Source organism: Rosa chinensis, chromosome 5 (assembly GCF_002994745.2).
Source record: "Rosa chinensis cultivar Old Blush chromosome 5, RchiOBHm-V2, whole genome shotgun sequence".
In the NCBI taxonomy this organism is placed as follows: Eukaryota; Viridiplantae; Streptophyta; class Magnoliopsida; order Rosales; family Rosaceae; genus Rosa; species Rosa chinensis.
Window position 1 is genome coordinate 34,350,507 of NC_037092.1, and position 24,824 is coordinate 34,375,330.

The following is a 24,824-nucleotide window of genomic DNA, read 5'->3' on the forward strand; positions in this document are numbered from 1 at the left end:
AATACTATATACAAATTATAAGCTCGGAACCAATTAAATAAATGCATGCATCATTCTTTGAAAAATAAAAGTCCACTCACAATATATGCTCAATCCTGACGTCGCTCGGTATTTTCCTCGTATGGAGACTCCTCTTGTCCTGTACGAATAACATTCATAAATATATATAATGCACAGGACGGAATTTTAACTTTACGATACTTATAATTGGAAATTCAAAACATCCCCCTTCCTAAAATCCGACTCCTCAACACTCTACAACATCCATCCTTAATACTCCAACATTAATCTTTCATCGATGTAATATTTAAAGTGAACTTGAAAGGAATTCGGCGATCGAATTCGCGAAAATCAATAATTAATCAATTAAACTCAATTCGTAATTCCTCCGATTTCCACCAAACTTCATGCATTACATTCTACAATCATTATAGGGTATATGGGATTAAAACTACAATTAAATCGCAGCTCTACGCGCCACCACGCGCCGCCTACAGTGGCGGCGCGTGGACCGATGACCACTACCTCCGATGACCACCAAATTCCGGCACTAGCATCTACCCAACAATTTTCCCAACTACAACATAATCCAATTTTACCTCGGAGTGGCCGAATCAAACCGGTGAAGAAATGCCCCGAAACCTCAAGAACCCTAGAAATGAGAAATCGTTAATTCGACCTCTACAATGCAAATTGGAAAGAACTACCTTAGGGGAAATGATCTCCATCAAAAACCGAACCTTCAATGCTAACCTGGTGGTCGGAGGTGGCCGGAATGGCCGGAAATCGGCGAAATCCCAAAACTGCAACCGGAGCAATCCTTGCTTCGATCCGGACTTTCACGGCCAAAACTCCAAAATCCTAGGTCACTAGTGTCAAGAGTGGGTTGAGGCGCTCTTGAGGTGACCGGTTGCACGCCGGTTGGTGGCCGGAAAGTGAAGAATCGAAGGGAAGAGGAGAACCCGAAGAAAAAGGGAGAAGAGTCGGGGGAGAGGAGAGAGAAAGAGGGGTGGGTTTCCGGTTTTGGAAACCTACCCGGGTAACTTTCTATATTTATCCAAATTTTACCATGAATAGTAACTTCCGTATTTCACTCATAACTTTTGCATACGAACTCTGATTTTTACGTACTACATATGCACGCGCTCGGTTTAATGTCCTCTACAACTTTCATGAGGAAATTTTCTCAAATTATTAACTCATAAAAAGTCAATTTTTTAACCACCCCCTAAACGTTAAAATTATAACCGCGAACGGTAACCATAAAGAATTTCATGTAACTCAGTAAAAAGGGTATATCAGATGTGGGGTGTAACATTCGATCTTTGCTATAGGGTTTGTCATGACTCTAAAAAAGATAATGGATGCCATTCAAAACAATTAGGGAAAATGTCCATTTACCAAAATTTGAGCTACACTAACCCCATTTATCCAAACATCTTATAAGATTGTTCACTTACCCAAAAAATTACATATTTTTGTCCTAATACCCAATTAAGTTATTTTTTTTATTATTTTTTGTTTATTTTTGAGACAATTTTGCCCTCTCTCCCTTTGTCACAGAGAGAGAGAGAGACTTCGCCAGAATCCAGTGACCGGCTACCCAAATTCAGCAACCGGTGACTGAAGTCCGGCGTCTGATATTATCCCCCCCCCCCCCAATAATACCCATTAAACTTTTTATTGCCTCCCAATAAAAATTTATTGGGTTTTATTGGGGGGTATAAAAGTCTTCGACAACCACTTTGCCAACTTCTGGCAACCTCCGGATCGGTGACCAGAGTCCAGCGTCTTGTTTTATTGTCCCCCAATAATACTTAGTAAACATTTTATTGCCCCCCTCCCCCAAAAAAAAAAAAAATTTATTGGGGAGTAATAAAAGTCTTCGGGGACCTCTTTGGGAACTTCCATTAACCTCAGACCGGTGACTGGAGTCCCGCGAAGTCTCCAATGACTTTTTAATTATTTGAAGGGCAAACTTATATTTTTACATTTAAATTGGGTAAGTGGACACACAAATCTTTTAGTAGAGTAAGTGAACAATTATTGGGCCCAAATTGGGTAAATGGTCAAGAGCCCAAATTATAATCGTTAACTGATTCAATGAACTTATTAAAAAAGCAATACAAATATTGTAGGCAGTGAGGACTGAACCAGGTAAGGCCAATTAAAACACCCAAACAATAACCTAGAAAAGAAAGATGTCCTAGAAAGCTTGAAGCCACAAGCAAAATTATAGCAGGACATGCTATAACAAATTGGCCAAAGCAGATAGCTTAGGCCCAGTACCATTTGGTCTAGTGGCATAGTCACCCTTTCATAAATGGGAGGTTGTGAGTTCGATTCACGAAAAACCTAGTTGCAGCATTTGAGTTGTTTATCTGTTAAATCTGTTAAAGAAAAAAAAAACTAGATAACTTAGGCCTTCACTTTTTTGCTAAATATCATCTCCAATTGGTTTAATAAAACCTCAAGGATCCATTTTTGGGTTGCAAATTACTAAATAAAGTTTCATATATAGAACATAAAACTTAACTGTGAAGGTATAAGTGAAATCCTTTGATCCTCTTTTAAAATAAAAATAAAAAAAATATAAAACACAACTATTCTATTTAACAATCACAACCATTCAATATTTTCACAATTTAAATTAGCTGCAATTTGTAGGTTGGAGATAGATTGGTTATAGAACCTATTATTTAAATGGATAGTGTTAAATAGGATTACACTTTCATGAATAGAACATTAAAGAAGGCCTTAGGACACGATGAACACAAATGCAAACAACCAACAAAATCAAATTAAATTGGTACATTCATAATAATAAATTGGTACAATTTGCAGTTGTACTCAATAGTGAATAACAGATTCCAGCATCAGAAAAGTACTTTCACCAAAAAGATCCAAATATATAAGACACAAAATAACATGCGATTCATACTATATTATGCTCTATATAATAAGACAACGTAATGATAATGAATAAAGTAAGAACAAAAGCAGCCACACACGTTTATATTGCAAGCACTACAACAACCTTTGGTTTTTGTTGCTTCCCAGTAACAAATTACAACCAGAATATCAAACCCCAATAATTTCATTTTTAAACACTCTTCATGTGTCATTATAAAATTATGTAATGTTGCGAATTATTTAAAGTTTTTTGTTTTTTGATAAATATTTGATTAGACATATATCTAAGAAATCAAAACCATTTGACCGTATTGTATTATAGTAACAATCATATGGGGACTGCTTCAAAGCTTGTGGAAATCGCCCCAATCAAAACCGCGTGGTTGTAAACTGCTAGTGTGTTTTCCATATAGAAAAAGAATCGATTATGGTCGCGATTGTGATTATGAATCTTGTTTAATTCATCATTACGAGTCTTCTTCTTAGGTTGGTAGGAGGAGTCGGAAAGGCAAAGCTAATTAATTTTAATGGTGGCCCATCATGGACGCTTACATGTTTCCCGCTATGTCTAGGAACTACGACAGGCTTCATATCCAACTTCCTTTTGGGATCTGAAACTTCCAAATATCTAACTTGTTTGTGACTTTATGAAAAAATAGGCCTTTTTTTTTTTTTTTGTTGTGAATTTGTGATCATCTGTATTGTTTTATAATTTTTCTAATTTATGGTTGTTATGTGATTGACACAATAATGATATTTCAGGATTGATCATTATTAGATTCAATCGTTAAATCATCTCAAATAAAATTTCAATCTCTGTACTTATTAGTTTGAATTATCTAACCTTTAAAATTAAATTTAACACAACAAATTTAGCCTTTGATCGGTCATGTATGATGTGTGTGTGTATATATATTAACCACAAAGTCTGTTAGAATTAGATAACTTGCATCATCACAGTCAAAAACTCTATATATTAGCCTTTGATTGATATAATATCAACCACAAAGTCTGTTAGAATTAGATAACATGCATCATCACAGTCAAAAACTCTATATATTAGCCATGCAACAAGAACATGATAGATGCCTAAATTCAATCATACTATATTATTCTTAATTAATGCTTTTAAAATCTATCCATTTAAAGCAGAAATTTGTGAGTCAGCTGTGAATATGTTAATTGCAGAAGTTATGCCTATTTGTTTGTGATTCATGCAAATCAAACCCAAAAACGTGTTAGTTATATGCATCGCTGTCAAAATATTAGCCATCACCTCTCTAAGACTGCCTCATTTAATTACTTGAATATGAAGAAATAAGATATGATTAAATAACCAGTCAACCTTCATTCCTTACTCCTTTACCCAGCCAGCCTTGGCTTGCTGTCTTTGTCTCTCTATTGGAATTGTATAATTGACAAATCCTCTGTGCAATCCCTGACTGAAAGGTTCACCAATTCCTCTTGATTGAAATAGGATCAGTTGACCAAGTGTTCCTCCTACTTTGTACTTTTTCTTCAAAAACCCAAACACTCTGATCCATTCCCATTCAACCCTTTCCAAATTTTAATCCCAAGTTGCCAAATCATCTGCATATTCTCCCTGATCCTCATCTGGGTTCTCAACCTTTTCCTTGAATTATCACTCTTCCACTCAGCCTTTTATCATTTCTGATCCAAAAGTCTCTCTCACTTTTTCTCTCAAATTCAGTCTATTTCAGCTCATCCTTTCCCAATTCAGCAGTCTCCCCATTTGGGTCTTCTCTATTCCTTGAAAAGATTCAATCTTTGCTCTCATACAAATCCATATCTGCAAATTCAGTACAGTGGTCCTTTTGGGAATAAGGCCAAATGGGCAAGTGTCTGAGCAAAAGCAGAGACCCAGAGCCACAACATAATGGGTACAGATCAGGAGGAGGAGCTGGACAACATTACCAAAAACCCCGTGAGCCAGTTTCTCACCAATCCAAGGCCTCTGTTCAGCAACATCATCAATTACCAGAGAAGCGTGTCATGGCAGCCCATCAAGAACCCCAACCAGCTTGGAAGCCGTCTGTTCCAGCCAGAAACCCCAAACCAGTTCTCAGGCCAGACACAATTCTGGGGAAGCCATATGAGGATGTTAAGTTGCACTACACCTTGGGAAAAGAGTTGGGTAGAGGGCAATTTGGGGTCACATATCTTTGTACTGACATTTCAACTGGGAGGAAATATGCTTGCAAGTCAATCTCAAAGAGGAAGCTGGTGACCAAAAATGACAAGGAGGATATAAAGAGGGAGATTCAGATTATGCAGCATTTGAGTGGGCAGCCAAACATTGTGGAGTTCAAGGGATCTTATGAGGATAAGCAGTCTGTGCATGTTTGTATGGAGCTTTGTGCAGGTGGTGAGCTTTTTGATAGGATTATTGCAAAGGGTCATTACAGTGAGAGAGCAGCTTCTGCAATATGCAGGTCAATTGTGAGTGTTGTGCATATCTGTCATTTCATGGGTGTGATGCATAGAGACCTCAAGCCTGAGAATTTCTTGCTGTCTAGCAAGGATGAGAATGCCCTTCTCAAGGCTACCGATTTCGGGTTGTCAGTGTTCATTGAAGAAGGTAATTTGCCTAAGCTTTTGTTTAGTTGGCCATTTGTGAATTTTTGAAAGGAGCATTGTATAGTTGCAGCATTTGCTTGAAGTTCAATCATTTTCACTAGGAAGACTAATTGGTTTATATCATAGGATTAGGTGAATTGTGCATTTTCTATTCATCTAAAACTAGGTTGCTTGATAAACGTATGTTTTAATAGTTTAATGCTAGACCTATGGCCAAGTCTATTCACAGTTAGCTGGATTTCATTAAGATATTATTAAGTTTGACAGGAGACTAGCCAATTTGGATTTAAAAATCTTTGTGATGAGTGGGGATTGTTTAACTGGCTATTCAGATGGTAGATAGTCACTTTATGAAAATCTTCTGGTAAATATGGAATTATTACTTTTAATTAGTGGCAGATATTGAGTTTTTCTTTTCAGGGAGGTAAAGTGGAATTGAATTCCATCAACTCTGGAGATCACTGCTTCTATATTTGCATTTACAGTGGTGTTCACCTGGTCAGTAGCTGACCAAAGAAAGTATATGCTCAATCACCCTTGAATGTAAATCCAATGGTTGAAAACAAACAACTCAACTTAAAAATAATTCTTTCCACCATTGGATTTACATCCAAGGGTGGTTGAACATGGTTTTCTTGGTCAGTTACTGACCAGGTGGACATCTTACTTTGCATTTATTGTGCCATGATTGATACATGATACACCAAGCAGTTTCTATTGTCATATTTCCATCTTGGCCTGGATCATTTTTGGCAATTGAAGAGTACTAATGTCACTGAAAAAAATTGGTGAAAGAAGAGTCAGAATATGCAATGTAGATGTTGTATTCGTTACAGTATCTTTAGACTGCAGGATAGTGAAGAATATTTGACTAATGAGCATGATGCTTGAACATTAGACTGAGCCAATGAATGTTGCAGCCTAGTCTGGAATATCTCTGTGTATGGACCACTGACTATTGTGTTTACACCGTGGCTTGTATTTGTACTGTTTGTTGAACTGAGTTTGTTCCTTGAAACTTTCTAAATATTCAATTTGGTTTGCTCTTTCTAATATACTCTGTAGTTACATGGACTTCATAGTTATCCCTTGAGACAACATCATGGAAAGATGTATATCTTAAGATCAGTGAATTGTCTTTATAACTGACGAACCGGATTCAACCGGTAATTCGCGACTTTTGTCCTCAACTACCACAGAGTAGATTCTGTAATTGAGAGTAATTAGCTGCCTATATAAGTAGTATGTATGACAAGTGACAACTATTGGCCTTTCAGTACGTGATTTTTGCTTTTACATATGTTCCATTGCCAGGAAAGGTGTATCGTGATATAGTTGGGAGTGCTTATTATGTTGCTCCTGAAGTACTACGGCGCAGATACGGCAAGGAAATAGATATCTGGAGTGCAGGAGTTATCCTGTATATTTTACTAAGTGGAGTACCTCCATTTTGGGCTGGTAAAAACACAGTTCTATTTTTGATTTGATAAACATGAAATGATTTTTTCCTATTTTAGGTTCTGTATTTTTAACTTAGTGGATTAAGAGTTTTTAATGACTGGTTCAGAATCGGAGAAGGGAATATTTGATGCCATATTGGAAGGAGTGATCGACTTTGATAGTGCGCCGTGGCCAACAATATCACAGAGTGCTAAGGACCTGGTCCGGAGGATGCTGACACAAGACCCTAAAAAGCGAATTACTTCAGCTCAGGTCTTAGGTATATTTCTCTTGAGCAACAGTTGTATTTGTGATTAAGTACCGAAAAGCTTATAATTCCACTATGGTTTTAACTATTTTAGTTTGAATTTCGTGCAATCACATTACTGTTCAGTAGAAGAACCCTTGTGCGTGACTAGCAGATAACTATGGATTGGTTCTTTCTGCGAGGTTTCACAATCAAATATATGGAATTACATAGGTGTCATATCCACCAAATGCACAAGAGAAGGTCCCAGTATTTTAATCAAAAGTGTTTTCAGTTCTGACTGTAGACAAATTAGTTACCCTAAAAGGAGTATATGACAACATATGAACACATGTCAAGTTAACACACACTAGTACTTTGCATTAAAAGTTTCATGGCATATCATTATGTAAGTAATAATGTATATCTTGTGCAACTCTTTGTGAAAAGTTCACTTTCACTATAAACCTAGATTTTCAAGAAGTAAAAATCTAGTAGAGTATTATTTTGGTATTGGCTCATTTCTATCTTTTCAAACATATACACCTTGTTCCTGTAATTACTAATCATGGTTGATTTTGTCATTTCTGGAATTACCGTTCTCTTTCCCTTTGCATTAACATTTTACTTATGTTGGGTGTGCTTCTCTTTGTAACTGAAATTCTTGTATTTGGATGTTCATCATAGAGCACCCGTGGCTCAAAGAAGAAGCATCAGACAAACCCATAGACAGCGCAGTGCTTTCTAGAATGAAGCAGTTTAGAGCAATGAACAAACTGAAAAAACTTGCATTGAAGGTAGGTCTATCCAGCGGCTACGTGCATGGAGTACTTTCGATTTTGTTTCTGTGATCTAGTTTATAGGCATCTGAATCACTAAAGAAATCCATTTGGTGATCTGCTAACAAATTACGAATTTGATTATACTACAGGTTATTGCCGAAAATCTTTCTGAAGAAGAAATCCATGGGCTTAAGGCAATGTTTGCAAACATGGATACTGACAAGAGTGGAACCATCACTTATGATGAATTGAAGTCAGGATTGGCTCGACTTGGCTCTAAGCTGACTGAGGCTGAAGTCAAGCAGCTAATGGAAGCTGTAAGCTATTACTGAATATTCCAACTTTTTGTTACATTCTGCATCCTACCCAACTCATATTCTGTTATTTGCACTCAGGCTGATGTGGATGGGAATGGAGCAATTGACTACATTGAATTCATTACTGCTACAATGCACAGACACAAGCTAGAGAGGGACGAACATCTTTACAAAGCCTTCCAATATTTTGACACAGACAACAGCGGGTAAGCTCTTCTATCCAAGAATTATCCACATTTCTTTAATCTTTATATCCAGAGGACTGGAAAGTCTCTACTGTCGCACGTAATAACATTTTTTGTGGCAATTGACCTCAACTCTCCTCTTCTGGTTCTGGGTTTTCTCAGTCCATTTGTCAATCTAAACTCTTTAAAATCTCTAAAACAGTAATTTATAGTCTCATACAAGATTGCATGCTACTTTATGTTTGCAAACATGCATCTCTACTTAGTTTGGGGCACAGGGGATAGTTGAATTGGTTTGAATTTCATGAGTAAACAGAGTGAAAGAGTTCCATTGAAAATTGATGAGATATGGCTCAAGAGACATTGGTATCCAACTATCCGTTAACTAGCTAATGCTTTTGTCCTTTTGACAGGTTTATTACTAGAGATGAGCTAGAAAAAGCTATGAAAGAGTATGGTATGGGTGACGAAGCCACAATTAGGGATATAATATCTGAAGTAGATACAGATAATGTAAGTTAATCAATCTTTTTCCAGACTGATCATTTTCTTCATCCATTTGTCTGTATTATCATATACTCATTATTAGTCAATTCTGTTGGTTATACAGGATGGTAGGATCAACTATGAGGAGTTCTGCACGATGATGAGAAGTGGAACCCAACAGCAGGGCAAGCTATTCTAACTCTTTGTGTTGTGATTCTCTTACTGCTGCGAGCAACCATTTAGTTCCACTGCCAGGCATATATGTGTAAATTGAGGGGCTATATGCTTAGATTGGATGGCACTTTGAGCCATACAAGTAGACAATGCTTGCTTTCATTACTCTCCAGCAATTATAGATAGTTGCCATGAAGATAAAGCTCTTCGTTTGCACTGCTTTCGAGTTACAAGTGGTACGGTTGTGCATTACAAAGTTATCAGCTTATATGTTTGTATTTTCTTTATTTTTGACTTCATTTTGGTCAGTTGATATTTTGAGGAATAATTGAAGATAAAGCTTCTTTTTAGCTTGTAAGTTCGTCTGTGGTTCATGCTTTCATGTGTTTTTTTAAACCTAGCATTTCTAGGAGATGCTTGCTTATAATTCCTTTGTTTAATTTGAGCCTCATTGCTCTCTGAATTTCTGATAATACCAAGTGAATAGGAAAAAATGCTATATTTGAAGGGCATTGGCTAACCATCATTAGGCATCATCATAATCGAGTTCTATTATAGTTCTAATTTAAGCCCGTTCTTGCGCTATGGCCTTGGAGCTGAATTATAGTTCTGAGCACTTTTGTCCTGATCCACTTTGCTGCTGCAGCAGAACTCTTAATTCTCATAGCTGAAGTCTCTCTTCAGTCCTCGAACTGTTGTCAGGTACTTCCATCAGGTTGGATGCTCAAGACTCCTTCAGGAATCTTAGGAAACGTACTTTCAAAGAGCATTCAATCTCGCATAAAAGAATAGCCTGGTTAGTTCAAGAACACTCTTGTCCAATTTCACGTTGTCCTTCTCGCTATACAATGACTACAATGGAACTTAAGGTCTCGTTTGACTTGCAGAAAGAAAAGTAATTGTTTTTTCAAAGCGAATAGTTTTTTATTCCGATGTTTGGTAACATAAGGAAAATTATCCAAAAAGTTGTTTAAAAGTTTGTAATTAATGGCATAAAATAATGTGTTGTGAGTAATAAATGTAATGAAAGAATGGAAAAGTGATTCCATTGGAATATGAAAGGAACTATTTCCCCCTATTTTCCTTCGCTTCAAGAAAGTATTTTATTTCCTTTTGCATCCCAAATGCAAGAAAGTAGCAACTTTCCATTTCCGATGCTTACTTTCTGCGAATCAAACAAGGTCAAAGCATAAAAGAGAAGGAATTTTTAAATAACTAAAGAAACCACCTTTTAATCGAGAAGATAATAATAATTGGTTAACATATGGGGATAATTGCCGGTACATAAAGGAATGCAGTTCATTTTTCATTTTTAATATTAGTTATAAGGGAAACAATTTTGTTACAATTTTGTTGATGGCAATTTGCCTATTTAGAATCATATTTTTCCTTTTTTTTTTGAGAAAATAGATAACTTCATTCATTTATCTATGGCCAGAAGGCACGTACATCGGATGCTGTCTCATACCAAAATCATAAATGGCACAAGCTACCGAGCAAAGGACAGGTGACCCTCACTGTTAACAAATATGCTCTTATATTTGAGCCTAACTACAAGAAAACGAATCCTCACTACTAACCTCTATTTGAAAAGTAAACCTAGTCTCCTAGAGACCTCAATTGGTGTACAACTAGAGAAAACTAATATGAAGACCTCAATTGGTGTACAACTAGAGAAAACTAATATGAAAGTAATAGAGGACCAACTTTCTAGTAATAGGCAAGAAGACCAGGAAAACCTAAAGCTTTCCTTTGCCCTTTTCTCGAGCCTCCAGCTGTAGGGTAATGATCCTCCGGGATCCCAAATACGAAACCCTGAAGAAAAGGAGCCTATTCGCAGGGTCCACCAAAGAGCCCAATGCCAAAAGGTACTCAGAGCAGGTTTGATTTTAGCCTCAAAGCTGATTTGGGCCACCACAATCTTTTGGGCTTCCAAAATGATTTGAGCACCCAAACTGATTTGGGCCCCCAAAACGATCTGCCCACCCCACTTACCGCTCCACTGCCAAGCACGTCTGACGCCGTCGCTACCACTCCAGATGTAGCCATTGCCATCGACTCAGACACCCCACCAGCGTGCTCTGCATATTCCAAAACCTGATTCGCTTCATGGTGCACGACGACAATCTCCGCCACATCCATAAGTTGGAGTGCAAAGGCCGACGCCGCCATCAATTGAAGTTTGGCCGTTTGGATCAGGGTCCAGAGGTCACACAACCGCCACACAGGACCTCTCAACTCTTGGCTTCCAGATTGTATGTGTCGGTCATTCCCTACTGCGAACCACCCAAACTTGACCTGGCCTTGCCTCGGCCTGATTCGATACGACCATTCTTCCACCCAATCCCCATTGAGTCTGATCAGACCGGAGCACCGATCCATAACCCTCACATCACCTATTTCCTTCCGGCCAGAGATGATGAGTAACCTAGGGCATGGTAGGGTGGTCGCCGCCTAAGGTCGGTTTCTGAGTGTCATCAACAGATGACGTAAAGGGAGGCCGATACCGGCCGCTATGACTGAGGCTAGGCCGCCATTGAAACTAGGTTGAGAGGAAAGCTCTCCTAGGGTTTTGGCTCATCAAGGTTATGGAAGATAGTGTGAGGTAGAATCATATTTTTCCTTAGCCAAATTGGATTCGATAAAAGTAGGGGGCTTAAGAATCCAATGGTTGTCTTCGGGGTTTGATAAAGCATGTGTAGCAAGGATCTCAGCAACAACATTAGCCCTCTGGTGAACAAGAGAAAATGTAGACTGCTGAAAGCGGCGTGACATATATTGAATCTCACTAATGATCTGACTGAATGAGGAGGAGGAGGAGGAGGAAAAGGAGGAGAAGGAGGTGAAGGAGGAGATGGAGGAAGTGTCAGAATCTTCAGAAGCAGTGGAAGTTTGCAGAGCATTCACAATACGTACGGAGTCACCCTCAAAACAAACTCGCTGCCAACCAAGTTCCTTAGCCAGACACAGAGCTTCCAGTGCCGCCATTGCCACCGCACCGTCCTCCGATTCAACATTAACTAACCTACACTTTGCTGCCACAAAACGTCCTTTTGTATCTCGAGCAACCATACCTAGACCTCCCTTCCTCACAGTATAGGCACCATCATAATTTACCTTAAGATGACCCTCAGCTGGACGGGACCAAATGACTTGCAGCACACTAGGTGGGCTTGGAATAAGATCTATAGCTGTTACCATAAGTGGATCCCTGATTTCATCCAGGGACAACTCGGGGTTTGATACTTGATCTGCGATCTCATTAACGATGCGTTTGATAAATCGAGATTCATCCCTGTCATTTATAGCATATGTACAAAATAGTTAGTAGATCAATACATATTATTATACCTTCCAATACAAGTGTAGTGTCAAATGCATGTTGTCCTTCATGTTTTCTTCCGATATAATCGCAGTCTAATTAAGATATTGCTTTGTACAATGCTCTAATTTTTTTTTTTTTTTTTTTTTTTTTTTTTGAGAATATGTATTAAAACATGAAAGGAATGAATAATTGTCCAATCTTGTCTAGTGTTAAAAAGAACATACATATTAGCAAAAAATATGGAAGACAAAAATTCTCATGGGCATCGGGCATGGGGAACCGCAGCTAATGGGAAAGTTGGAGGGATATGGGTAATTGGTAGCGGAGCCTCAATTCCCACTTTAGGCCTCACCATTTGGCACGCGGATCAAATGGGTCAATGGAGGCCCGCAAACTGGATGGGTCAAAGCCTGGCCCGGCCTGCATAAAAGCCCGTAAAAGGCCCGGTCAGGTGGGTAGAGGGCCAGGCTTGGTTTAGGGGTTCCAAGCCCAGCCGGGCCTATCAAATGCCCATAAAAGCCCGTCAAGCCCAGCTCGTAAGCCTGCAAATTAAATATTATACTATGTATAGTTAATTTTATATATATATAGAGGCCCGATCAAAAGCGGACGTCCGCAACTGATCCAAAAGTGCGGTCGCCACTCAGGAGGCTCGGGGCAGCACCGATGGTGGCTCTGGTTCTGTCCTCGGAGACCAGGGACTCGCCGGACATGATCGAAGTCGAAATTGGTTTGCCGATGGACTCCTCAGCAATGAGTTCGAAGTCAAAATTGGTTTGCTTGGAGTTTTTGTCAAAATTGGACTCCTCAACTTGATGGCGATCACGTCCGGCGTGTCCCTGGTCTGGGAGGACAGAACCAGAGTCCCCATCGGAGCCGCCCCGAGCCTCCGTGGGCGGCGTCCGTACTTTTAGATCAGTTGCGGACGTCCGCTTCTGATCTTATATTTATATATATATATATATATATATATATATATATATAGGGCCCTTCTAGTGAGGGATTCCTTTTTTTGGTCTTTTATAGGGATAGGGTATTAGACAAAATTTTCGATCATATTTTCACATCTCAACCGTTCTGTTTTTAGATCTTAATGTATAGATCACTTCTGCAAATTTTCAGCAAATTTGATGATTGTTAAGGCATCCAAAACTGCAATTTACCATTATAAACACGAACGGTTCCGGTTCGACAGAATCTGTCCGTTCGTGTAAATTGCAGTTTTGGATGCCTTAACGATCACCGATTTGGCTGAAAATTTGCAGAAGTGATCTACACATTAGGACCTAAAAATGAACAGTTGAGATGCCGAAATATAATCGAAAAGTTTGTCTAATGTCTATCCCTATAAAAGACTAAAAAAAGGGATCCCTTATTGGAAGGGCCATATATATATATATATATATATATATATATATATTATCCAGAGCGAGGCCTCGCTTTGAAATTTCAGAGCGAGGTTAGGGCTTATGGTCACTTTTTGGTCCACATCTCGACCGTTCCGTTTTGAGGTACTAATGTATAGATCATCTATGCAAAATTTCAGCTAAATTGATGATCTTTAAGGTATCTAACTCACTTAAACCAGTGGACGAACTGAATCTGTCCAACCTAAACCGTACTAGCTTTAAGGCAGTTATCAATGCCTTAACGACCATCAATTTGGTTGAAATTTTGCAGAGATGATCTATACAGTAGTAGCTAAAAACTGAACAGTCGAGATGGGGAAATGCGACCGAAAAGTGACCTTAAACCCTAACCTCGCTCTGGATAGGATCTGTATATATATATATATATATATATATATATATATATATATATATATATATAGGGCCTTCCACTAAGGGATTTTTTTTTTTTGGCCAATTTAAGGGATAGCTTATTAGACCTACTTTTCGATAATATATTCATATCTCAACCGTTCAATTTTTAGGTCCTAATATATAGATCAGTTCTGCAAATTTTCATCCAAATTGGTGACCGTTAAGGTATCGAACTATATTAAATCATTGGACGAACCAAATCTGTCAAACTTAAACCGTTCGTGTTCATAACTAGTCAATCACTATTATGAATGTCTTAATGATTATCAATTTAGCTGAAAATTTGCAGAGGTGATCTACTTATATAGACCTAAAAACTGAACAGTTGATATATGAATATATGATCGAAAAGTGGGTCTAATAAGTTATCTCTTAAATTACCCAAAAAAGGGATCCCCTTGATGTGCATGCATCTATATATATATGTGTGTGTGTGTGTGTGTGTGTTATATGCTGCAAGCTATATGTATATATATGTACACACACACACACATATGTATATGCATGCACATATTATTCCCAAATTATATACTGTAAGCTATACTTCAAGAACCTTTTTTTTTTTTTTGAGGTTTGGACGACAATAGTAACCACACACACACCCTCATGCAGTGTATCCCAGCTTTGCCAAACTAATCACTGCACCGCAGACGCACGAACCTTGGTGTTTTTAAATAACTTCGGTCCCTCAAATCTGCTGGCCACAGGGTCGGGGTGGAGCTAACTTCAAGAACCTTAATTAACTTACTTAGGTAAAAAGTTAAATATAGATTAAATTATTTATTATTTAGAACTAGACAATATAGGCCCGGCCAGGCCCGAATAAACGAGAGCTATTTGGCCCGGCCCGAAAAAGCCCGCAAGACCTGGTTTATATGGACGGACTTGGATATTGAAATTTATAATAAAACGGCCCATCATTATATAAAAATATTTTAAGGCCTGCTTGACGACCTTATAGAATATGACATGGTAGTACTTTCCCCTCACGTTTAGTAAGAGAAGGATAAGAATTGAGTTAGAATTAATTTTTATTTTTATTAAATTCAAGAAACAATGCATTTATAAAAATAAAATAAAAACTGAAACCCCCCGCCCCCCCCCCCCCCCCCCCCCCCCCCCCCCCCCCCCCCCTCCTTCTAGATACACACATATACATACTGAGAGAGAGGACCTAAGCTCTTTTGACTCCCCGCCCCCTTCTAGACACACATATATACATATATACACAAACACATATACATACAGAGAGAGAGAGAGAGAGGACCTAAGCTCTTTTGACTCGTCTAAGTGAGAGAAGGATAAGAATTGAGTTAGAATTAATTATTTTTTTATTTTTTTTTTATTAAATTTTTTATTTATTATTATTATTTTTTATAACCTCTTATCCCAAATAATGAACCAAAAGAATAACTTGGTTAAAAAAAAAAAAAACCCTTAGCCATTATATGCATTGAAACATCAAAAGAGTTGCACATACTGATCCATGCAGGGCCATCCGGACAAATTCGCCGCTTCAGAAAGAGCTGCACCCCATCTGCGCACAGTTATGGTATCATGCTTAAAATCCAGTTCATGTTGGGCAAGGGCCTCCCCAAAAGCACCTCTCAGGTGTCGTACATCAGAGGGTTTCACTTTGTAAAAAATTGGCCTAACCATCTGTCCTTTTGATTCTCTACATTCAAGGATCTCAACAAGTTCGTCCAAACACCATGTTGATGCTGCATAGTTTTCAGAGAACACGATGACAGATATCCTTGACTCATTGATTGCTTTGAAAAGTGCTCGAGATATTACTTCCCCTCTTTTGAGCCCATTGTCTATGAAGGTCTTGATTCCTTTGTTGCGCAAAGCTGTGTACAAATGGCTTGTAAAAGTAGTGCGCGTGTCTTCACCTCTAAAATTCAGAAACACATCGTATTTGTATGAAATGGGAATCGAAGAAGATGGGGAAGAACCGGCAGCTGCATCGGTACTCCAAGCCATATTGTTTACTTGAATGCTACTGCTAGATATCACTAAACATAAAATAGGCCCTCAGAATTGGGTGTGGTTTGCGTCTCGGAGAGCTTCTCCAGCTTGTTATATATATATATATATATATATATATATATATATATATATATATATATATATATATATATTATAGTTTCTCGGAGAATTTCTGTAGCCACGTGAAAGTCAAACTAATAATTTACTAATGATTTGCCAGACAATTTCTAACGTAATTCGGCCAAAAGAAATAATGATAAAATGATGTAAGCAGGAACATGATTGGCAGGTTATTGTAATCACAGGATGTCAGGATGTCAGGAATCACAGGATGTCAGGATCAATATATAATTAGAACTTCGACGGTTTGACCAAAAAAAAAGAAGAGGAAATTTCTTCCATGCTCTAGCTTGCCATCCTTGAAAACGTCAACATATTATGTACGGTTGGATATTTAGTCTGAAATCTAACGGTTGAAAATGTTAACCGGCTGACCTGCTCTCCTATTTTATTTGGTTGAAAAATAACTGTGTCCTGACAGTTAAATTTTGTAGTAAAAATTTATAACATTTTTACCTTAGCTAGCTCTTGCCAAGGTCAAGCAGTCGTCGGCGATGCAGAAGCAGCTACAGAGGCTGAGCAGAAACGTGTCCCAATCTTTCACGTCTTCACTATCTCAATCTATACCGTCGGCGATAACGAAGAAAATAATAAAACCAAGAAGCCCAATTTGGATTTCCTCAAGCTCTCTGATATTTAACTTTCTGTCTTATCCCAATTTTGGGTTCTGAGCATGGATCACCCGCAGCAACCTTTGATTTGTCATTAAAATGCAGCTAAGAAAAGAGAGGCTGTGGATAATAGTTCGTGCTCGGAGAATTCAAGCCCTGTTTCTGTTTTTGATATTGATGACATTTTGATCCAACATGAAACTTGGTTATCAGGTTTGTTACTGACCAGAGCTAAATGGGTTTATTCAAATTTCTGAGAAATTTTTGTTACCAATTCTCAATTTTTTTTTTTGGGTTGTTGTTTGTTGTAGAATATTCAAGCCCCAAGGGTTTGAAATCCCAGATTTATAAGCATGAACAGAGATGAAAAGGAGGGGAAGAGAAACAAAGTTAAAAAAAAAAAAAAAAGGGAAGAAAAAACAGAGACGAAACGAGAGGAAGTGAGAGAGAAGAATTAAAGGTTCCTCTCGAATTATCGGCTTAACTTATGGTAATACAACTGGGTTCTCCCATAGTTTTATGCCAATTGCGTGGTAATATTGGAGGTTGAATATAAGACAACCCAGATTTGAACATGAAGTTGTTTTGAAGGAGGGCGAAGAAATGAACGAATGTCTATCTGGGTAACCCAGCTCAGGTAAATCGCATATAGATTTGCTAAAGCGGATTCAACATTCCCCTCGACATTGGTTGGTACAGTGGTTAAGGCACAGCTAAACAAGATGGCCTGGCCAGGTTCGAACTATCTTCAGGGCATCTCCAACAGAATAGTTAAATTCAATTTTTAGCTATATATAACTATTTTTAAAGGAAAACTCAACTCCAACAGACTAGTTATAATTTAACTTTAGTTAAAATGACTAGCTATATTTAGCTAGACAATCAAGAATAGTTAAAGCAAAAGTTATATTTCTCTTTTTTTTTTGTCCACACATGTTAATTTACAATTCGATAAAATATAGTATATCACTCACAAATAGCTACTACTGCTGGAGATGCTCATTTCTACTGTTGGAGATGCTCTCAGCTCTTCTGCTTTTTTTTTTTTTCCTTCTTTTTCTTTTTAAATTTTTTTTTACACATCTTTTTCCCCTAATAAATTGTAAACTTCTTACCTGAATTAGTAGTCAAACTTATCTTTTTTTTTTTTCTTCTTTTATTATGAAAAACCACATCAGCCACCTAAAAATTATTTATAAAAAATAATGCATATTTTGAGTAGATGGACCGTGGACGTACGTCGGCTATAGCGTTAATTTTTTCGCCAAATTAATAGTTTCTAGGACAACAAAACTGCAATGATCTTTCCCCAATTTTTGTACATAGGTAGCTAAAAATAATTTGATTCTCATATCCAAAATAATGTAATTCTCACATCTAATAGTTGGTGTCTCAAGCTTTGTATCTGTTGACAATCTTGCCCTTTGAAGGATAGAGCTAATAGAAATAGGGTTTAAAAATGCGGTTGACCTAGGGGATCGGGGTTAAAACATAGACTAAATTGGATCAGTTTTGGACCGGAAGTCTAAAAATTGTAATTCTTGCATCCAACGGTCATTTTCTCAAGTCTTGTATTTGTTGACGGTCTTACTCTTTGAAGAGTGAAGTTGGTTATAAAGACTTATTCAGTTGATGTTGAGACCAAAAATTTTCGATGAATTCCCACAAGTGGTTGTGGTTTCAATAAAAGTTTGGAGTCCAAAGGAAAAATATATACAAATTCATTTGGCCACCAGATCAGCAAAAAGATTTCATTGATTGATCAAAGGAGTTCAAAGCAAAACGAGATAAATATGGAGGTAGTTCAAACAAAATTGCACCTCTTGGTGTGATTGGTTATTTGGACTATGTGAGCCAACAAGAAGTTCAGTTTAGCTTTGACTATAAATTATTTTCAACTTGCAAACTTATCAACAAGTATTCATGAGTTGGTCAATGAAAGAAGAAAAAACAGTCAGCCAAACGTGAACTAAAGGCAACAAATTTTGGATAATATCCACCTCTTTCAAACTGGAGACTGAGTCAAGGTGAAAGATATTTGCACCTATCCAAAGTTTGAATAAACAAAGAAACTACTGGTTCAAGCTTCAAACGTGAAAATTGGAGTTTTGTTGCTGCTGTGATCATCTTCAGAGTGACAAATTTTGAATTCAAATTGCAAGTTATCCTTATCTTCAGCCATCCATTTGGGTTCCTAGCTGCCTATAAAAAGGCTCGACTTCAAGAGCAAAGGAGGGAGAGGAGAAATAGAGAAAAGAGTGAGTTAAGTTTTGTGCATCAAAGGAAGGCAGCGTTCAAGAGGAAGAGAGAGTAAAGAGTTCTAATTACCTGGAGACGACAACCCGACAACAGGAGAGCTTCATATTCAGGAATCCTGCTGGTCGTTTCTTCATGGTCTTCCTTGTTACTCTCCCTCTATCGTTGCTAATATCTCCATGAGTGCAGAAAGACTTGCCTCTGCCTATTTCCATGTGGGCTCTGTAATCCTTCTTAAACAACTCCGAAAACAAACCACTCCGGCCAAATATGCCAACAACACCATCATAACTCACAAAGCCTCAAATCCCTCATTGTTGCCCACCAAAATCAGAAAACAAAAACACCTCCATTTGCCTTTGTGTTAACAAACAGTGCAGGTTTAAAGAGACCAAGAAAAAAAAGCACGTTCACATAGATGGAGGAGGAAAAGAGATTTCGGCAAGGGAAGAGGCTCACCCGTGTATTCTCAACCTTCTTTCGAAGCCTATATTGCGGTGCGTCCTGCGTATAGGTGGCGGAAGCAAGGTCCAACTCAAGGGGGTTTCACTACACTTGTTTTTGATGCCTGTATCGCGGTGCGTCCTGCATATGGGTGGCAAAGATGAGTGTCAAGTAAAACCTGGGGCTGCCGGTTCACGCCAAGTACAAATTAATCATGCTTCGACTCACAAAGCAAAGAAACTGCTCCTGAGGGATCTTTGTGCAGCGCTAGATGTAAGAAGTTACTTCACCTGCAGCGAAGTCGTCATCAGAATGGTGCCCCTGAAAGTAAAGTGGCCGTCTCTCCACAAAAGGGTGCCTACCTCCAGCCACAAGACTGCAGAGTGTTCGGTTTAGCTCACCTTCAATCACAAGTCAGCAGCATGTTCACATGAGATCGCTAAACTGCAGAAACACAAAGTGGAGGAGCTATGCAAACTATCTAATGCTTACGGCAAGCACATGATTGCAGGAGCATCACAAATGCAAAGTTGTTCGATCAAGTTCAAGTGGTGAAAACGGTCATGGATAGCATTGGAAAATTCATTGTGCTACCTCCTTGTGGGTTACCCCAGCATGCATCGAGGATTGTTCTCGTACAATCAATCTTGAGACCACCTGAAAGCTACGTGGTGGACAAGAGCGAAGCGGGTCAAAGTCTTTTAAAGAACGGTTCCTGCATACAAATGACAGAAGGTCTTGAAACCAATTAAAGAGAACTTTCTTTTTTGAAGCGGTGGCCTGATAAAAAAGGGACAAAATATGACAAGCTTAATTGTGTAATTGAAGCGGTGGTGCATCTAAACTTGAACTTGCTGTATGACAAAAGATGGCAAGTTTTAATTAAAAGATCTTTTGAGGCGGTGATGTGATCAGTAAGAAGACAAAGAAGCATATATGTCAAAGTCACCGTCCTAAGTCTACTCACCCACAGCCTTCACAAACGCATGGCAATGATCATAAAGCAGCCTTGACTAGCAACGTGACACACCTCCAGTTCTACTTGTATTGATTGCAAAGGCAATTAAATAGGTGGCTAATTAAAGCTTGATTAAACATGTGGTTCACATAGTGGAACCAACGAAATGATCAGTAGCATGTGGTTCATAGTTTATATTTCAAGCCTCTTTAAAAGGATAATTGTCAAAAACAAAAATGAAAAGCAAGACAAGGGATAATTGGCTTCAAAAACGAGTTGGTTCTCTCCCGAAAATTGGTGCGGTCTCAGCCAGGCCTCCTACAAAAAATGGGAGGCAAGCCCATTTCAGAGCTAGTTAAGACGGGTGTCTAAATCAATTACTCTGGTTTCGTTGTATGATTCGGCGACAAGTGAAATGCGGCAAAAGTCCATTACACATCTCGACATGATGGGTGTCCAAAACAATTACTCACTTGAAGCAAATAACTATGGTTCCGGCGAAGAGTCACAAGCCCATTGCCCAGCTTGACAATATTGGCGGACACTCTACAAAATTGGGTGTTCACTCAAAAAACTCTATTTGATGGGTTCAGTATATACACATCTGTCAAACAAAAAGTGGGTACAAAACCAGAAAACCCAAACATTATGAACTACGGTCGGTTTGATCCCACAATGGGTACGTAGGCAATCTAGCAACACCCACTAGATGCAACCACAAGTCTAAACAGAATCCCAGACTCCACCAGTCAAAATTCAGCCAGTCCTAAATTGAATCATTGACTCCAGTCAAATTCTTCCAACACCAGAAATACAAACCCAAGAACTACAACGGTTTGATCCCTCCTCGAGGGTATGTAGGCAATCTAGCGACCCACTAGATGCAACCGCAAGTCCAGACAAAATCCCTGACTCCCTGGTTCATCCAATCTGAATCCCTGACCTCATCAGTCAAATTCTGCCAAATACCAGGAAACGTCACAGCCTTTCCAAATAAAATCCATGACTCCCTAGTTCATCCAATCCGAATCCCTGACCTCATCAGTCAAATTCCGCCAAACACCAGGAAACGTCACAACCTTTCCAAACAAATCCAAAACAAATCGAATCTCTGGTTCACTTACACCAAATTCGTCCAAACACTATTCCTATTCCAAAAAGCCATACCCTCCAATGGGTCATTCACCCATTGGAACTCTTGAACTACGAGTGGCTTGATCCCTCTCCAAGGGTACGTAGGCAACCCATTCAAATATCCGGGTGCAGCCGCAAAAACAAACAAACAAACACACATCCACAATTGGTTTCTTCATAAATGGAATCAAAGGGTGTTTCCCTGTAACAAGAGATTGTAATTAAAAGACACATTCTGTCTTGAATGGGTCGAACCCGAAATAATTAAAACTCTGTTCACTAAATGAATACGAGTGAAATTATGTTGGTTAACATTTACGCTCACTGTGTGCAAATTTTTGCTCAACAGTTGACTTAGGGGATTGGGGTTGAAACATAGATAAATTTGGACCAATTTTGGAGTGAAAAGCCTAAAATAGTTTAATTATCACATCCAACTATCAGTGTCTCAAACTTTGTTTTTGTTGACAGTCTTGCCCTTTAAAGAGTGTAGTTGATAAGAATAGGGTTATAAAGCCTTATTCCGTTGACCAAGGGGATCGGGGTTGAAACATAGACCAAATTAGACCGATTTTGGACCAAATGCCTAAATTAATGTAATGAGTACATCCAATGTTGTTGACGGTCAACCAGGTTGTTAGGGAAGCATAAGCTAGCGTATATTAGATTGATCCTTTTGACCAATACGAAAATGACCACCAACGGGTTTAATTTTTTAACAAGGTAACGAGTAATACGCATTAAATACATGGGTAATGTCAAATCTATCAATTTTCAATTTTAATTATTTGGATTCAAACAAAATGCTTATATGCCTACTAATGTTGTCTAGCATGTTTTTATTGATTGTAGGGAAAAATTTACATCCAAAATGACAAAAAGGAGGAAATTGCATTTTGTCAAACCAACCGTCAGATGAGATGATTGAAATATTTTATGTTTGTTGTAAAAAAATAATCAACCAATTTCATCATCGTTTTCATTTCAATCTATATGGTCAACCGATAATACATTTATAACACTATATTTATTAATTACATTCCTCTAAGACCCATCAAGACATAAGACTTTGGGGAAACCAACTGTTGGATGCAATGCTTGAGATATTTTATACTCATTTTCAAAACAATATCCGCATTCGGCTTCGTGTCAACAACGATCTACTCGGTCAATCACAATGTATTCATTATTACTAATACTAAGAGTCTAAGACACAATTTGCCAATCCGTTACTGATACTATCATAGCACTTTTCATGACCATTTCTCATATGGTATACCTCTATTACTCATGTACAAGAAGTCAAGGGACTTGATCTTCATAGTTAGTTTTTCTAAACACTTAAATGTTAAATTTATAATTAAAATATAATCAATTCAAAGTCTACCAAAAAATTCAATTTTAATTTTTAAGTTACTAATATTGTCGAAATGAGAACAATAGCCAATAAATTTTAAATAATAGTCAGATGCCCTATTATACGTATTGCAATGAAGGTACCTGGTCCTCTGCTAGGGTTGGGAGAGTGCTGCTCTTAGCCTATATGTAAATTCCTCCATTATTGATGAGTAACTTTCCGACACCGGTTTCGGTGTCGATCCCTTTGCTCACGGTTTGTATCGTGTCATCTAATAGACCAGGGCTAGCAATTATGCCGGCTACGACTATTCTTTCTCATATCTTATCTGACTGTGCCTGTTCTCTCCAATGGGGAGAAGAGGTTGTAGTGCCGTTTTGGATTGGGACAGTGCTGAGAGTTCGACTCTTCTTCCTCAGATCCCATCTGATCATGGCCGTTCTCTCCAATAGGGGGAATAGGTTGCAATGCCGTTTTGGATTAGGACGATGCTGAGACTCTGACCATGCTAGGTGCGTCTGAAGTTGTTTCCAATGGACAATGATTTTGTTTGGAGATGGCATGGTCTAGTGATGATCTCGGGATGGGTTGTGGCTCCACCATGATTCACGGTGGACTGCCGCGTTTGGCATGGCGGCTGAATTCAGAGCAATCTGGTGCTTGGTGCGACCTAGATCTATCCAAAATGGATTCTTTGCTTGTGCCTCCCTTCAGGTGAGTGATGAAGGTGCGACACACCAGCGGAGGTGGCAGCGCTTGGTGTCATGGTGATAAGACAGGGATGGCCGTCTTCTAGAGAGGGACGGTGGAACAGGGGATCAGGTTGCTGTCAGTTCTTGTCTAGATGCTCAGAGAAGTTTTGGCTACCCAAAGAAATTTCCTTTGGGACTGGGCCAAAGTTTCTTTGGGCTGCACAAACTGGGCCTCCGTTTGCCCCTTAATTACTGTCACCCCCCGAATTTTGAATAAAGAAATTCAAATCTAAAACGCGAAAACTTGACCAAATGCCCGAAATACACAGAAACTTTTTCAATTAAATCTGTGCAACAACAAAACGTCAATAAAGACTCGATCACTTAAGTCAAATATCACATCAACAAGTGTTACAAAACTCGCGAGAACTGATATACAATGTAAACGCTCGCTAGGAGCATACCAAAAACAGCAGTACACTAACAAAAATCGGTTCTGAACCTAACACTGCTGCACTCCTCGCCTCGATCTCAACCCTAGTGGTCCTGACCTGCAGGAATAACCGCTACACCATGGAATAGTGCACCGGGATTGGAAACAACAACCCGGTAAACTTTTGAAGCTTGTATGAGTAAACCCAAAACCAAATAAATCAACAATCTCAGTTTAATCATTTTTCAACCCAAAATCAAATTAAAGCAACCACCGTCACCTCCACAATTCATTCGAATCAAGTCCCACATGGATTGCAAAACAAAGGACACCGACACTCTCTTTTAAACAAATATACCCATGGGCATACGATAACTCAAAATTATCCCCCAAGAAGTATATTGTACTCAAAGGCATACAATAACTCAAAGTTATTCCCTAAGCAATACATTGGTAGACAGACTAGAGCTCTAACTGAATCGTAGCCTGTCACCTTAGCCGAGGTTCAAACCTACGATAATACTTGCCTCGATCACC

At 38.5% G+C, this 24,824-nt stretch overlaps 2 protein-coding genes across 3 annotated transcripts; one reads left to right on the plus strand and one right to left on the minus strand.

The window, feature by feature from the left end:
* The first annotated feature begins 4,764 nt into the window (after positions 1 to 4,764).
* LOC112164522 (calcium-dependent protein kinase 2) lies at positions 4,765 to 9,167 on the plus strand. The gene is made up of 8 exons (XM_024300734.2): positions 4,765 to 5,512; positions 6,826 to 6,969; positions 7,079 to 7,231; positions 7,886 to 7,995; positions 8,130 to 8,297; positions 8,376 to 8,503; positions 8,896 to 8,995; positions 9,093 to 9,167. The coding sequence occupies exons 1-8, from the start codon at positions 4,765 to 4,767 to the stop codon at positions 9,165 to 9,167; spliced, it is 1,626 nt and encodes a 541-aa protein (XP_024156502.1).
* Positions 9,168 to 10,275: 1,108 nt separating this feature from the next.
* LOC112164523 (disease resistance protein RPV1-like) lies at positions 10,276 to 16,338 on the minus strand. 2 transcript variants are annotated; one of them, XM_040506232.1, is made up of 3 exons: positions 15,771 to 16,338; positions 12,260 to 12,437; positions 10,276 to 11,872 (listed from the first exon to the last, which is right to left on the minus strand). In XM_040506232.1, the coding sequence occupies exons 1-3, from the start codon at positions 16,274 to 16,276 to the stop codon at positions 11,729 to 11,731; spliced, it is 828 nt and encodes a 275-aa protein (XP_040362166.1). In that variant the 5' UTR covers positions 16,277 to 16,338; the 3' UTR covers positions 10,276 to 11,728. The 2 variants fall into 2 exon arrangements, with proteins under 2 accessions (XP_040362166.1, XP_024156503.1); XM_024300735.2 differs by having other exon boundaries at positions 10,277 to 12,437.
* Between the last annotated feature and the right edge of the window lie 8,486 nt (positions 16,339 to 24,824).